The 13578-nt window shown below is 37.7% G+C and overlaps 2 protein-coding genes across 4 annotated transcripts; one reads left to right on the top strand and one right to left on the bottom strand.

Annotated features, from left to right (window-relative positions):
- The first annotated feature begins 2139 nt into the window (after positions 1–2139).
- Positions 2140–6255, top strand: LOC129317765 (pentatricopeptide repeat-containing protein At5g42310, chloroplastic). The gene is made up of 5 exons (XM_054962134.1): positions 2140–4090; positions 4184–4336; positions 4478–4549; positions 4977–5161; positions 5927–6255. The coding sequence occupies exons 1-4, from the start codon at positions 2363–2365 to the stop codon at positions 5085–5087; spliced, it is 2064 nt and encodes a 687-aa protein (XP_054818109.1). The 5' UTR covers positions 2140–2362; the 3' UTR covers positions 5088–5161; positions 5927–6255.
- Positions 6256–6397: 142 nt separating this feature from the next.
- Positions 6398–13578, bottom strand: LOC129317766 (uncharacterized). 3 transcript variants are annotated; one of them, XM_054962137.1, is made up of 12 exons: positions 13245–13361; positions 12139–12204; positions 11999–12056; positions 11805–11915; positions 11398–11535; positions 10520–10589; positions 10382–10437; positions 10049–10174; positions 9069–9208; positions 7179–7251; positions 7021–7095; positions 6398–6824 (listed from the first exon to the last, which is right to left on the bottom strand). In XM_054962137.1, exons 3-12 carry the CDS (start codon positions 12044–12046, stop codon positions 6507–6509), a joined length of 1155 nt encoding a protein of 384 aa, XP_054818112.1. In that variant the 5' UTR covers positions 12047–12056; positions 12139–12204; positions 13245–13361; the 3' UTR covers positions 6398–6506. The 3 variants fall into 3 exon arrangements, with proteins under 3 accessions (XP_054818112.1, XP_054818111.1, XP_054818110.1); XM_054962136.1 differs by lacking the exon at positions 12139–12204 and adding an exon at positions 12487–13013 and having other exon boundaries at positions 13245–13261; XM_054962135.1 differs by lacking the exon at positions 12139–12204 and having other exon boundaries at positions 13245–13578.

Here is a 13578-nt window from a genome sequence, read left to right as displayed (position 1 = left end):
GCTTGCAGGACTATCTCCCTAAAGCTTCAGCTCGTTCTGCGCTATCCAGGCAGGCTCAAGCAGTTTCGAATTTGGATCCGATGAAGAAGCCGGGTCTCCAAGCCCACCCTTGGTCGGCTGAAGGCTGGAAGCCCGTGATCTGGAATGGAGGGATGCTTGGGCTTAAGCGAAAACCCTGATCGAGCATCTTTTACTTTGAAAAAGGGTGGGGATTGAAAGGAGGGGGGGGGGGATCACTCTTGAAGTAAATTATTAATTAATTACATTTAATTATGATAAAAATAAATATATTTTTTCTTGAAAAAAATCCAATTTACTAATTAACGAATCAACTTGCTTAAAACGTGGATATGCATGTTAAGCTGAAGCGACTTACTTTGAGTTATTTTCACCATGTTTTAGCAGAATTTAAAAAATCTTAAATTTCATTAATCCTTTATAAAAATTCAATAAGTTTTTAGTTTTATTATATTAAATGTTTATAGTTTAAAAATAAAATGCACCCACATTTAATAATTTTTTTAACATTTAATAAAAGCAAAAAACAAATATGAACATAATAATAATAGAGGTGTTCTATAACTAGTAATCTTTTTATATTTTTTCCCATAATCATACCGAATATTTGAATGCAGTGTGCATTTGGGTTCTATCTAAGGTCCAATTTCCTTTCTCTCTCTGTTAAATAAAATTCGAAAAGCTATTTCTCAGAAATTAAATTTTAACCAATAAAACGTACATCTTTTTCAAACATAAGAGACAAGAGATACCATATTAATATCAAAATTATCTCATCTACACTTGTATTACTGGCGCGCACTTGTCATTTGGTACTGGTCAAAGAGTAAAAAATAAATAAATTATTTCACCCATTTAGTTTCATTTTATGAACCGTACGATCAGTCAAACAATTGGATGAGTTTGGACTGCACGCATTGCAGATTTGCAGTCACTTGCCAACGGCGGAACAATCCCCGTCCCTCCGGGGACATCACAAGAGAAATTTGACAAACTAGCCTTAGTCCACTACAGCATCGGGGGAGCTTCTTATCAGAACAAAACATACATCTTCCATTATCTTTGTCCGCTCCGAGACTATGATCTTGTATAGAGCTGGTAAAAAAGGCCGGCTCGACCCTGTAGGGCCGACCCTTGAAAGGCTCGGGCTTAAAAGGGCTAACCCTTTTAAGCCTGAGTTCCCTTTAGGACCCTAATATTTGAAGTCTGGCTTTTGACATAGTGGGCTCAGGACCGGCCTGTGGGCTTTAGGCCCTTTTAATTATTTTTATTTTTTTAAAAATTTTTTAATCAAATAAAAAATTACTTCATTTTAATATAATACTCAATCAAGAAAGGTACAAAAAAAAACTAACTAAATAACGTCTAAATGAACTAAAAACACAAATAAAATAATAGCAATGTAATAAGTAATGGATCGGCTGAGCCGACAAACACCCAATCAAAATTAGAAGAGTAAATGTTGAACTGAATGAATCATTATAATGGATCTAAATGAATTAGGGGATTTAAGGTTGTATTTTTTTTAGAAAATAGTAGCCAAGGATTTCTCTATGAAATTAATATCAATTAAGAATCAATTGTTGTCAAAACCTGAATGAAAAACAAGCTATAATGAACTATTGTTAATTTAAAATGAGTTATTATTAAAATCTAAATGAATACTTATTAATAAAGGTTAACTCAAATCCACAAGTATCTACTCGAATTTTGATAACAAGTGATCCTTGATTGATATAATTTTTGATCAGTGATTCTTCATTGCTATTTTTCCTTCTTTTTTTTTGCCTTCCATCCTCAGTAAATATGGGCTAATATGTGATGTGTAGTAAGATTTAGTTTAATTTTTTTTTAAATCTAAAAAGGGTGAAAATTATGAGAATTAATTAAAAAAATACATATACGAGCTTAAATGGGCTGGCCCTCAGCCCTGCAGGGCTGACCCTTTTAAGCCCTAAATTAAACGGGCTTAAATGGGTCGGCCCGTTTAAGCCCGATTTACCATTTTACAGTTCTGTTTACAAATCCGACCCTACTCTTATACGGGCTTAAACGAACTAACCCGACGGACTCAACTCATTTTTCCGCCCCTAATCTTGTAATTTATAATGCCCTTCTAGTCTTCTTGCCAACGAAGTGCCACATAGCCATCTTTATAGCGGATGACTCGTTCGGTGCCAAAGCTTCCTCGGTCGCGACTGCAAATATCGCACCTTTCTCACCTGTGATGACATCCCCAAGACCCCATCATAAACATTTGGAGAATTAGCAACATCAACGAGAGTCCTCAAACCCTTGAGAGGCTGTATCACTGTCCGCGACTGGACTACCTTGCTACAAAGAAATGCTAGTTTTACCACCGCACCTGACGGCTCGGTTTTCAACGTTTCCTATCAATTATTTTCCGATCCACCGTCAGCCACGGCTGTCGGCCGTGAATTCCGCCCCCGCGGATACCATAAGCATTTCTAGCGAACTCTCCTTCTCGCCGTCGAGGACGGCGAAGGAGGGCCATCCAAACGAGCTTTATTCCCTTCACAACCACCGCTATGACTTCACGCCTCTCCTTCGTTTTCTCTCCAGTTCGTCCTCTGACTTGGAGGGCTCTACTCCCACGTCACTTGACCCGACTGAGTTCCAACTCGCTCAATCTTACCGGGCGGTTCCAGCTCCACTCTGGCGCTCAATCCTCAAATCTCTATGTTCCTCCTCCTCCTCTATCGGATTAGCATGTGCTCTTGTATCCTGGCTCCACAAGCACAACCTCTGCTACTCCTACGAGCTTCTTTATTCCATTCTTATTCACGCGCTCGGCCGATCCGAGAAGCTTTACGAGGCCTTCCTGCTTTCTCAGAGGCAATCTCTCACCCCTTTGACCTACAATGCCTTAATTGCTGCTTGTGCGCGAAACTGTGACCTTGAAAAGGCTCTCAATTTGATGTCCAGGATGCGTGCCGATGGTTACCAACCAGATTCTGTGAATTACAGTTCCATAATTCAGTCTCTCATTCGCTCCAACCGAATAGATTCCCCCATATTGCAGAAGCTTTATAGGGAGATTGAAAGCGATAGTGTTGAGCTTGACGGACATCTTCTGAATGATATAATCCTGGGTTTCTCAAAAGCTGGGGATCCTACCTTGGCCATGCACTTTCTAGCTATGGCTCAGGGTAATGGCTTAAGCGCCAAATCCGCAACTCTTAATGCTGTTATATTAGCACTCGGAAATTTGGGCAGAACGGAGGAAGCCGAAGCTCTCTTCGAGGAAATTAAAGAGAGTGGTTTGGAACCTAGAACACGGGCGTACAATGCACTTCTAAAAGGATACGTGAAAACTGGTTGCTTGAAAGATGCAGAATTCATCGTATCTGAAATGGAGAAGGGTGGAATTCGGCCAGACGAGCGTACGTACAGCCTTTTAATTGATGCATATGTTCATGCAGGCAGATGGGAAAGTGCTAGAATTGTGTTGAAAGAAATGAAATCCAGCAATTTAGAGCCCAATTCCTACATTTATAGTAGGATTTTAGCAGGTTATCGTGACAAAGGGGAGTGGCAAAAATCATTTCAAGTCCTGAGAGAGATGAAGAACAGTGGAATACAACCTGATAGGCATTTTTACAATGTGATGATCGATACTTTTGGGAAATATAATTGTCTGGATCACGCAATTACAACCTTTGAACAGATGATGTCAGAGGGGATTCAACCTGACACTGTTACATGGAATACGCTGATAGATTGTCATTGCAAGGCGGGGCGCCATGATAAAGCAGAGTTGCTGTTCAGGGAAATGCAGGAGAGTGGTTACTTGCCCTGCGTCATGACTTATAACATCATGATTAATTCCATGGGGCAACAGGAGAGATGGGACCAAGTAGGTAACTTACTGGACAGAATGCAGAGTCAGGGAATTCTGCCCAATGTAGTAACATACACTACCCTCGTTGATATATATGGGAAGTCAGGAAGATTTAGTGACGCAATAGACTGTATAAAGGTCATGAAATCTTCAGGGTTCAAACCAACTGCAACCATGTATAATGCCTTAATCAACGCTTATGCGCAGAGGGTATGCTATCATTGACACTAAAAGTTTTACCATTTCATTTCTTTGTTACTCTGTATGTTGCATACATTAAGCAACAATTTCCATGATATGCAGGGTTTGTCTGAACTAGCAGTTAATGCATTCAGGGTGATGACGGCAGAGGGATTAGCACCCAGTCTTTTAGCTCTCAATTCATTGATTAATGCATTTGGTGAAGATAGAAGGGATGCCGAAGCCTTTGCTGTACTACAATACATGAAAGAAAATGTGTGTTGATTTTATATTTTAATTTTCCTTCTCCGTCTGGCCTAAAGTGTTCTTAAGGCGTTCAAAATTGCAATGTTTTGGCTTGTTCATATATAATCATTCATGCTACTCTACTCATCCTTTTGTTGATATGAACTGCAGAACTTGCGACCTGATGTGGTTACATATACTACACTTATGAAAGCTTTGATTCGTGCTGACAAGTTCCACAAGGTACATCATGGCATGATCATTTGGCCTCTCTTCTATGACACTATTAATTTTGTTTGTTCTGGCATATCATTAATGAATGTTGCCCTTGTTTGTTTTATCGCGGGCATCTTTTTACATTTCATGTGTAAAGATATTGTAATCCCTATGAGTTGTCAACCTACTAGTAAACTTATTTACCAAAGTAACAAACTTTCAAGTTTCAACTCTGCAATCTATGTTGAATCTACTCTTTTGTCCTTTTTGTCCTTTTGTCCTTTGACACATAAGCATCTTTTGTGACATGTTATCGTAATATGGATGAGAGGGTGATTTTTCATAAAAGAAAAGAAATAGAACGCTGAAAAGTGCATGCTTTTTATAAGCATCTTTGTGCCCCAGTAGCTGACCAATTTAATTTCTCAAATATGTTTCATTGTTTGGGTTTTAGGTTCCTGCCGTGTATGAAGAAATGACAATGTCCGGGTGCAATCCAGATAGAAAAGCTAGAGGAATGCTGCGATCTGCCCTTAAATACATGAAGCAAACACTGAAATCATAGCGATGAAACATATACATACAGCCAGAGTATAGTAGATTTTGCTCACTTGTTCTGCTTTGTCACATCATTCTGAGGTTAGTGCTGACTTCCATCCTCTCTGCTTGCGGCTACATGCTGTGCATGTAGTTAATACGGTTTTAGCTTAAGGGAATCATCCGCTTGGACATTTGATATTTTGCATGATTTGTATGCTCAACCATGAAATCACACATTATAGTGAAAGCTTGATAAGTCTTTTTCAAGGAAATTGATGTTGTAATCATTGAAAAATATCGGCTTTTCCCCGTGGCTCTCATTTTCAATTATATGCAGATTTTCTGTATTTCTTGATTTAGTGCTTAGACCTAGCCGTTCTTCTCTAGTTTATTCGTTTTGTCAACTCAAAGCACGTTTTCTAAAGTCAAGGAAATACTCTTGCTGTTATAACCAGTTGTGATTGTGTGATGGCTTTTATGGAAAGTGGCAGTAAGTCCCATGGCGGATAATTTTGAGACATTAGAATGGTGACTTGTGTCTGTCTGTGTCTCTGTCGCTCCCAACCTCTCTCATGGAGTATTGAGTTCGGAAAAAATATGGATTGGAAATGACTGAATTAACAACTTGATCCTAAATTTTCAGGTTTATTGCACTTCGAATCCTAAAAATCAATCAGGGTATGAGTTAACCGTTGAAATTAACAAACCTGTTGTACTAATTTAGAAATTCTGCACTAGTAATTTTTCTTGGATTTTCAGGTTTATTTTGGGAAGTTATTTGGTTACGAAGTACAAAATATTATGAATTTTTATTGTCGTGTCTTGCCTAAAAATTCCTCCTTGTTTTTTCTTTCGGGGGCACAGAGGGCGTTGTCGACATGGCTCATACTCTGCAATAAAGGCAACGTTGCCGAAGTGCGAAGTTCAGTCAAAATGCCAAGAGAGGAAGTCCTCGGCTGCACTTTTCCTCCATCCTACTCCTTGAAATGAAACATGAACGATAGATCCCTAGGTTTTTATGATAACTGCGGCAACGAATTAGAAACCGGTGTACTCCTCAGTTCTTGCTATCAACACTATAAATTTATTACAATGTAAGTAAACTTTCCATGTTACATTTGCATATTTCTGTGTTCGGAATTGGGATAAAAGTCTTCTGAGTGTTATGACGTATAATACTATTGTTTTTTGCATTGGTGGTGGTATCATGAGCTGAAACATCCCGTCCATTTAGAAACCAAAAATCATCGCTAATACTAAATTTCACAATTTGTGCACGACTAGCAATCACATCCATGGCATTATACCGATTCCTTTGTTATACCAATTCCTGGGTTGGAGACAATAAAGAATCAAATTATGAAATGTTTCTTAGTAATACAGACGATTGTTTTTCAAAATTGGATATACAGTTCAAGCTGCGCCCTACATACAAATGATAAATTTAGAGGGGCGCAGCTGAAACAATTGGTCTACTGTACTTGCTTTTTGAAATTCTGGAACAGAACATGAACATTAGCAAAACTGAAGATAACAAGAAGAGCCTAAAATATGTTCTTATCTCTTGCATTCCAAGTTCAATCACCTCCATTTTCTTGTCATATCTATTTCTCCTCTCCACCAAATACCCATCTAAATATTCATCTATTGATACCCACTTATCCAACTTGGATATGGATGCATTTGAATGGATTTCACTGAGCCGGAAAGGCCCCAATTTGAAAATCGTAAAGAATGCCGCTGACCAATCATTGAGGACTCTCTGAAATTCAAATTGACAACATAAAGAATTAGAGCCATAGTTTTTTTTTTTGGGTTAGTTTTTACATATTTAAAACGATTCTTTCCTTCTCCATTTATTTAAGCTCCGATTAAATGTAACTCTTGTGATAAAAGTTCAAGGAAAGCACAGTAAAATTTAGAAAGAATTCTGAGAAGTTCTAAGCCACGTAACTTACGCTGTAGCTAAAGCCGTCAGTGGGATTAAACATTCTAAAACAGTCTTTTGATGAGGCTGTTCCGTCTCCATATATCTGCCCCTCCAAAGGGAAAAAAAAAAACGTAAGAAACAACAAAGATTTACTAAAACTTGGAGGAACGGTTGCAGCGGACAAACCTCAAATGTAAAAGCCATGGGGACCCTCACAATGTCATGCATAAAATCTGTCGCTGTCCCATGAGCCAAATACCTGTCATTATGATTGAGGTTAGGGAAAGCAAGTGCTTTAGAGGAAACTTAGTTACAGAATCTGAAAAACTTCATTAACTAACTCTGACGACCCTGAATGGAGTATCTCCAGTACAAGAACATTCAGAGGAACAAGACGACTCACTAACGAACTCCTGCTGTATAAATTGCAACCCAGAACTCACATAACTGTGGAAGATATAACTGACACCATAGCACAAACCGGGCCACAACAAAGAAAGGTCAAGTACCGGACTAGCTGACACATGATGGACAAAATTTGACTAGTTCATGTGATAACCAACCCTTGTTGCTGACCAAGATGCTCTTCCCCACTATCTTAACTTGGGCCGTTTCTTTTTCCCACTGTGAGTGAGTATAGGTAGCTGAGATGGTCTCTTATCACATCAAGGCAGTTACTTGAGGAAGGAGAGACAATTAAATAGTAGAACTGTAAGCAATAACTGATGCCTCAGCATCAGCAAACTTGAGGGACTGCAGTAGAATATGTATTTATTATTTTTAAAATCTACAGCTTACATTCTGAAACTTTTGGCTCTGTAAAAACATGGTGCTGACCTACCAGCATTAACTTAAGATTATCCAGGGCATAGGAATTTTTTCCAATAGTCACCCCCTTTTTTTCCCTTTCCCATTCAAGCTTTCAGTCTCACTTTTGATTTGCCCCCACTATATCCACATCTCACCAGTCAATTATTGTTTACCTTATTAGGGGAGTGGCGCGGGATGCGGGAGTATTTGCTTCTCCATTTATTCTTCCACCCGTTCCCCTTCTTTGCTACAAGTTTAGCTAGAAACGAAGATACTACATATGAGTTGCAACTTACAAGGGGTAAATGCATTTCAAAAATGAAAACCCAGTGCCTCCCAAGCTTTTATCTACTACCAAGTATCTACCACGTTGCAGCTTTCTGATGGAATCAGTTCCTAATACGTATTATTGAATCAACAAAAACCTCCAGAGTGTAGGTCCATTGGAGGAATACACTAGTCACATCAGAAAAACAACCCTCTCCTATGCATTTGAGAGGCATAGGCTCTCCCAGACAGCAACTAGAATCTTTTCTGCCTCTCCCTTCTAACCAACCCCTTTTACAACCCACGCTCTATCTTTTCTCTAACATCCAAGCACAAAATACCTCAATTACCCTTTTCTAAATTCTTGAGCGTCTTCCTAACATCAGTCAACCGAGGCCCATGCCCATCATTTTCATATGGCCTTATGTTTTCCCCGAAATTTAGTGGGACAAAACTAGGGTGTTTACTATAAAGTTATTCAAAATAATAAAAGGGAGAAATGCAAAAGCCAATGGATCTGCAAATAATCCCTCAAACTTCAAAAGAAGCAGACAAGATAGTAAAGAGATTGCAGACCCCATGCCCGAGAGTTGCATCTAAATTTTGTTCTATGTCGTACTTGTAACATTCTTGAATTCTCGTCTACCAAAAAACAAATAAAAAAAAATTCTCAAATCCTTGTTCTAGGCCTAAAACAATCAAGTAACTCTATCAATGCTTAATTCAATTTTGGCCTAGGAGACCTCTTATGCACCCACTAATTATAGATGCCAATTTTTCAACAAAGACTAAACCCTAGGTTTTATATTGGACAACGACACACAGAATATAATTTACATAAATATAGAAAAATGCAATAGTCAGTTTTCCTCCACTCATTATTCACCAAAATAAGCGCGAACCAAAGACAGAAAACAAAACAGATATGTTAAACACAATATTTTGATCAAGCTAAATTTCTGTACTTATCATATATTATTCCAATAAAACTCAACTAACCCAACAGAACCACCACCGGACCCAATCATGCAACGATTTTGGCAATGAAGATGGTTTACTTCTTCAAGCAATAACTTCATCCGTTGTGACAGCAATCCATTAGGGGTTGTATTTTTATGATCGTATGGCATAAAAAGAGCCTGAAGAGGGAGAGAAATTATGTAAGTTAACACAGCGAAGAAAGAAATAACTGAAATATAACCAATGTAACCTAACCATACATGCATATGCATGCACAATATAAAAGAAAACACATCTTATTAAACTTGACCATTACCACAGCCAATATATAGCATTGAATAAAACTTTTTCTATCTTCACTTTCAGTTCATGTCCTATCATGGGCCCAAGATTAAGGTAATCTATTTCAGAAAGGATAGACAGATAGGTGCAGAACAGGGAAGCAGTTAAAGAGTTACCTATTTTCGAACAGTTATGCATTTTGGGTCAGTGGACGTGTTGTGGTTTGAAGGGGTTAGTTGTAGTGTTTTGACTATGGGGATCTCATAATGAAAAGGAAAAAGAGGGGTAAAAAAATATTTGGGAGGCTCCTAGTTTGCTGAATGATAATAGAACTTGTAGTGTTCATATAATCATATTCTACTAGAGGACATTGTTCAGTATAAATATCTTGTTACCGTTCTGCTTTTGATCATCCTAAGATAGATGTCTCAGTAACAAATGGCAATAACCAATCTGATATCCTAAAATGAACAGCAGCAATAAAGCAACAACAATAATAAGCACTGGTGCAGTAAATCTATAACAGAGTTATTAAATAACGTACTGTCCATTGTGTAAGCCTATCATAAATATTTAGATTAAACTTCCTTCACTAACAGCGAAGAAGATTATGCAATATTTTGTATTTCACTCAGAATTTTCAGTCTAGTAAAAAGATTAAAACTTGATGGAGTGTAAGGCACAACTTTTATTCCAGTTGAAATCTAATGCGTTTCAAAGACATGAACAGAAATTACCTCCATTCCAGAGTGCACATTAATCCATATGTGTGGATCAAATGATATGGCAAGCTTCCGAACAATTTGAGTTTCAGGCTCGCTAAAAGGAGAAGCTCCAGGATTCTCCTCATATGGATCATAATCCTATTGATTAAGGTAATGACAATGAGAAAGAGAAACAAGAAAAATAAGAAATTTTCATCAGGTAAACTTCTATGTGCCACAAGATGCGGTATCAGAATTCACAAGCCATAAATTTACAAGATGCAGGTGAAAAATATACTATAAAAGTGCCATGAAATTAATTAAATGATAAAATTTTGATGAGGAATTGGGAGAAAAATGATTAACCTTCTCTTTTTTGCCCCAATCTACACTCCAATTTCGGTTGAGATCAACTCCTCTGCCTGCCATATGGTACAGATTGAAGCTTTTCAATTGAATCTAGTGAATTAATACTACTAAAGATGCTAAAAACAAATGCCAGACCATTTCTTCTCTCACAGAGATCTCCTGATTCAACAAGTTTGCGGCCATTCAAGTTTTCCATTGGAATCACCTGATAAAAAAAAAAATAAGACATCAACAATATTTCGGGATACCATTCTCTACCAAACTAGTTATGGAACAAACAAAACCTACGATTTAATTACAAAAATATCTAGCTCAGACAATTTTTTTTCTTCATTAACTTTGGGATAAAATGAAAGCTAACCAGGAAAAACTCAACAAAAATTGTCACAAGAAATACTTAAGCATAACAATATATAAGTATAAAAAATAATAATGGGGTCATGATTTCCAAAGGTAAAAATACTGACAATTCTCTATGACTTCACTATTTAGATCAAAGCTACCTAAAATCTTAGTGAGGAATATATTTGTAAATTCAATCTCTATGATAGCCTGTGAAGGAAATTTGGAAAGAATTGGCTTGATGGAGGCTGGAGGATCAATATTAGCGTTGCAATAGACATGATGTTTCAAATGAACATTTTCTGAACGACATTGTAACAACAGTTGTTCTTATCAGAGACTAAGTGAACAAAGTGGCAGCCATAGCAAGTGCTTTGGAACGTAATCAGGACTTTTGTAAAACATTCAAGTGCAACATAAAAAAATGCAAAAAGCAGCCAGAAGAATTCTTTGCCAAAATTTTTCTTCCCATAATGTGGAGTCCCACAAAGGCACACTTTTAGGGACTTTGAAGTTTGAAACCATATCTAACCATTACCACAATTACAACAGGTCAAGCTCTCCTAGAAAAGGTTTCACAGCCAAGTTAATTAAAAATTGTCCCAGTAATTTATTATCTTAATGTGCATCTGAAAGTAATCAATCGCATTTCTGGCAATATTTTGACTTGCCTTTATTACAAGCTTGTCAAGTGTACTATTCAAGGAAGCTTGATCCATGCTGGGTAGAAATCGTTCTTCACTAAGAATTGACAAAATCCTTAGAGCAAGTTCTGAAGTAATCAGCTCCCTTCCATGCTGCCCAAAACTCTGGAAGACAAGGAATCATCTGTCAAAAACACCAGAATAACCAATTTGAGATAACTATCCACTACATGTCAAATTACAGTTTTCAAAGCATGATACTTTGTCTTCACTCTTTACAATCACAATATTACAACATCCCCCCCCCCCGCCCTCTCTCGTTAAGCCATTCAATGGTAGAGAAAAAGGCTGAGCCTTGACATGCAATTATTCATGATTTAATGACTTGCAAGTAAAATTTTATGCTAATAATATTATTAATGTAGAAAACTTACCATAAGGATCCTAAATTTAGACCGCTCATGATTCTCTCTCTTGCCTTTGCAATAAGTAACAACCGTGACCTCAGCACTATAGCCCTTATTTCTAGCTTTATGCGTCTCCATCTGTTTCAGAACATCAAGATCGGAATTTGGATATCAGCAAGTTAGACATCATATAACAGTCTAAATACATTACAGCAACCCACAGTGAGTTTATCTGGGTGACGATGGACCAAAGCCTTAATCTCTTCCATCAAATCGCCACTGCAAGATGCCACCAAAGGGATCATGAAACAAATGAACATTAATTTAAATAATATAAAATAAAAGAGCTATAGGGAGTGACATTGTTCATAGTTTATGCAGCTCCTATTGGACTTGGTGCAGTTTTTCTTATCCTTCCAATATTTTTCTGCACATTTTGGTGAAGTTTAAATGTTAGAAGAATGGGTACAATTTCTAAAATTTTTAAAGTCTTTATCCATCTTGTGCTTCAACAAGGAAAAAAATATCTATTTTTATGAGAGAAAAAAAAGGCTCTGGGAATGGCATGGACCAAGTATTAGAGTAACATATGCAACTACTAGAAAGGATCCAGAAGGCTCTCACGCCGAATGAGAACCTAACAAATAAAGATAAGGAATATGCACCCTATAAAAATTTAATCCAGCGAGATGGTAGCGGACTAGCTTACCAAAAAGTACGTGACGGGTGTGCACATAGGACATATAATAACACCAAATGACACAATAGAGCATTAGCTTCCCTCACTCCACAAATTATCTTCAATAACCATCCATCATCTAACCTTAATGCAATCAGCTCATATCTCTGATTCAAATATCATCAATACTGGTCTTCTTTCTTGATTTCACAACCCCCCCCCCTTAGCATTCTCATCCTTTCTACATGCCTACACCTACTTTCAAACCTGTGGTTGCTTAACAACCAAGCAGACCTACCGTAGTGGTGAAGTATACATTATACAACAGAGCTGAAGGATATTGTTTTGCGTCTTTGATAGCCACCACGCAATGAGATGATTCAAGATACTGAATGTGGGAAGGATAGAAACTTTACATAAAGCGAGACAAAAAGAGATTAAGTCAGCTTAAAAGAGGAAAATCCGAGAAAGCCTCCTTCTCCATATATCACCACATAGTGAACTAAAGCTAACCTTAAATGTTCAAGCTATAAATTATAAGTTTTATATAAGGAAACCTGAAACCCAAAAGAGGAAACAAGAATAAAAAAATTTATCACCGATCTCTGTGATTCACGTAAGATTTACAGTTTTTTCTTTTGGGATAAAAATTTAAAGTTGTGAAATTCGAAACTTCCAAATCGACGCCAACATAAGAGATTCAGGAGAAAAGACGAAGCACAAGCACGGATAAACCGTGCGGGAAATTAGGATGTACAGGAATGACACGAGGATTCAAAAGGAGTCACCTAGAATGGTAGAGATCGTAGTTGATTGGCGTAGAGGAAGGTTGAGTGAGATTGTCAGTTTCGCCATTTGCACCGACGGGAACTTGCGAAAGAACGCAAAAACAGATGTTGATTGCAAACCAAAAAGATGAGAGAGAAAAGAGATCACCCATGCTGAGACCAAGACTAGCGACGGAAATCTCTTGTTTTCGTCTACCGAGTCCCGAGTTATGTCCAGAGAATAACTGGGTCAGGGATTTCCTCATCCATGTTTGGACCAGTTGGAGAATATATGACGGTGGAGAGAGAATGTGATGAACCTGGCAGCTTTTCTGCGAAATTTTCCACGTTCAAC

Source organism: Prosopis cineraria, unplaced genomic scaffold (genome assembly GCF_029017545.1).
Source record: "Prosopis cineraria cultivar Desert tree isolate PC_DT_omini unplaced genomic scaffold, ASM2901754v1 PC8, whole genome shotgun sequence".
Taxonomy (NCBI): Eukaryota; Viridiplantae; Streptophyta; class Magnoliopsida; order Fabales; family Fabaceae; genus Prosopis; species Prosopis cineraria.
This window is presented reverse-complemented; position numbering and strand designations above follow the sequence as displayed.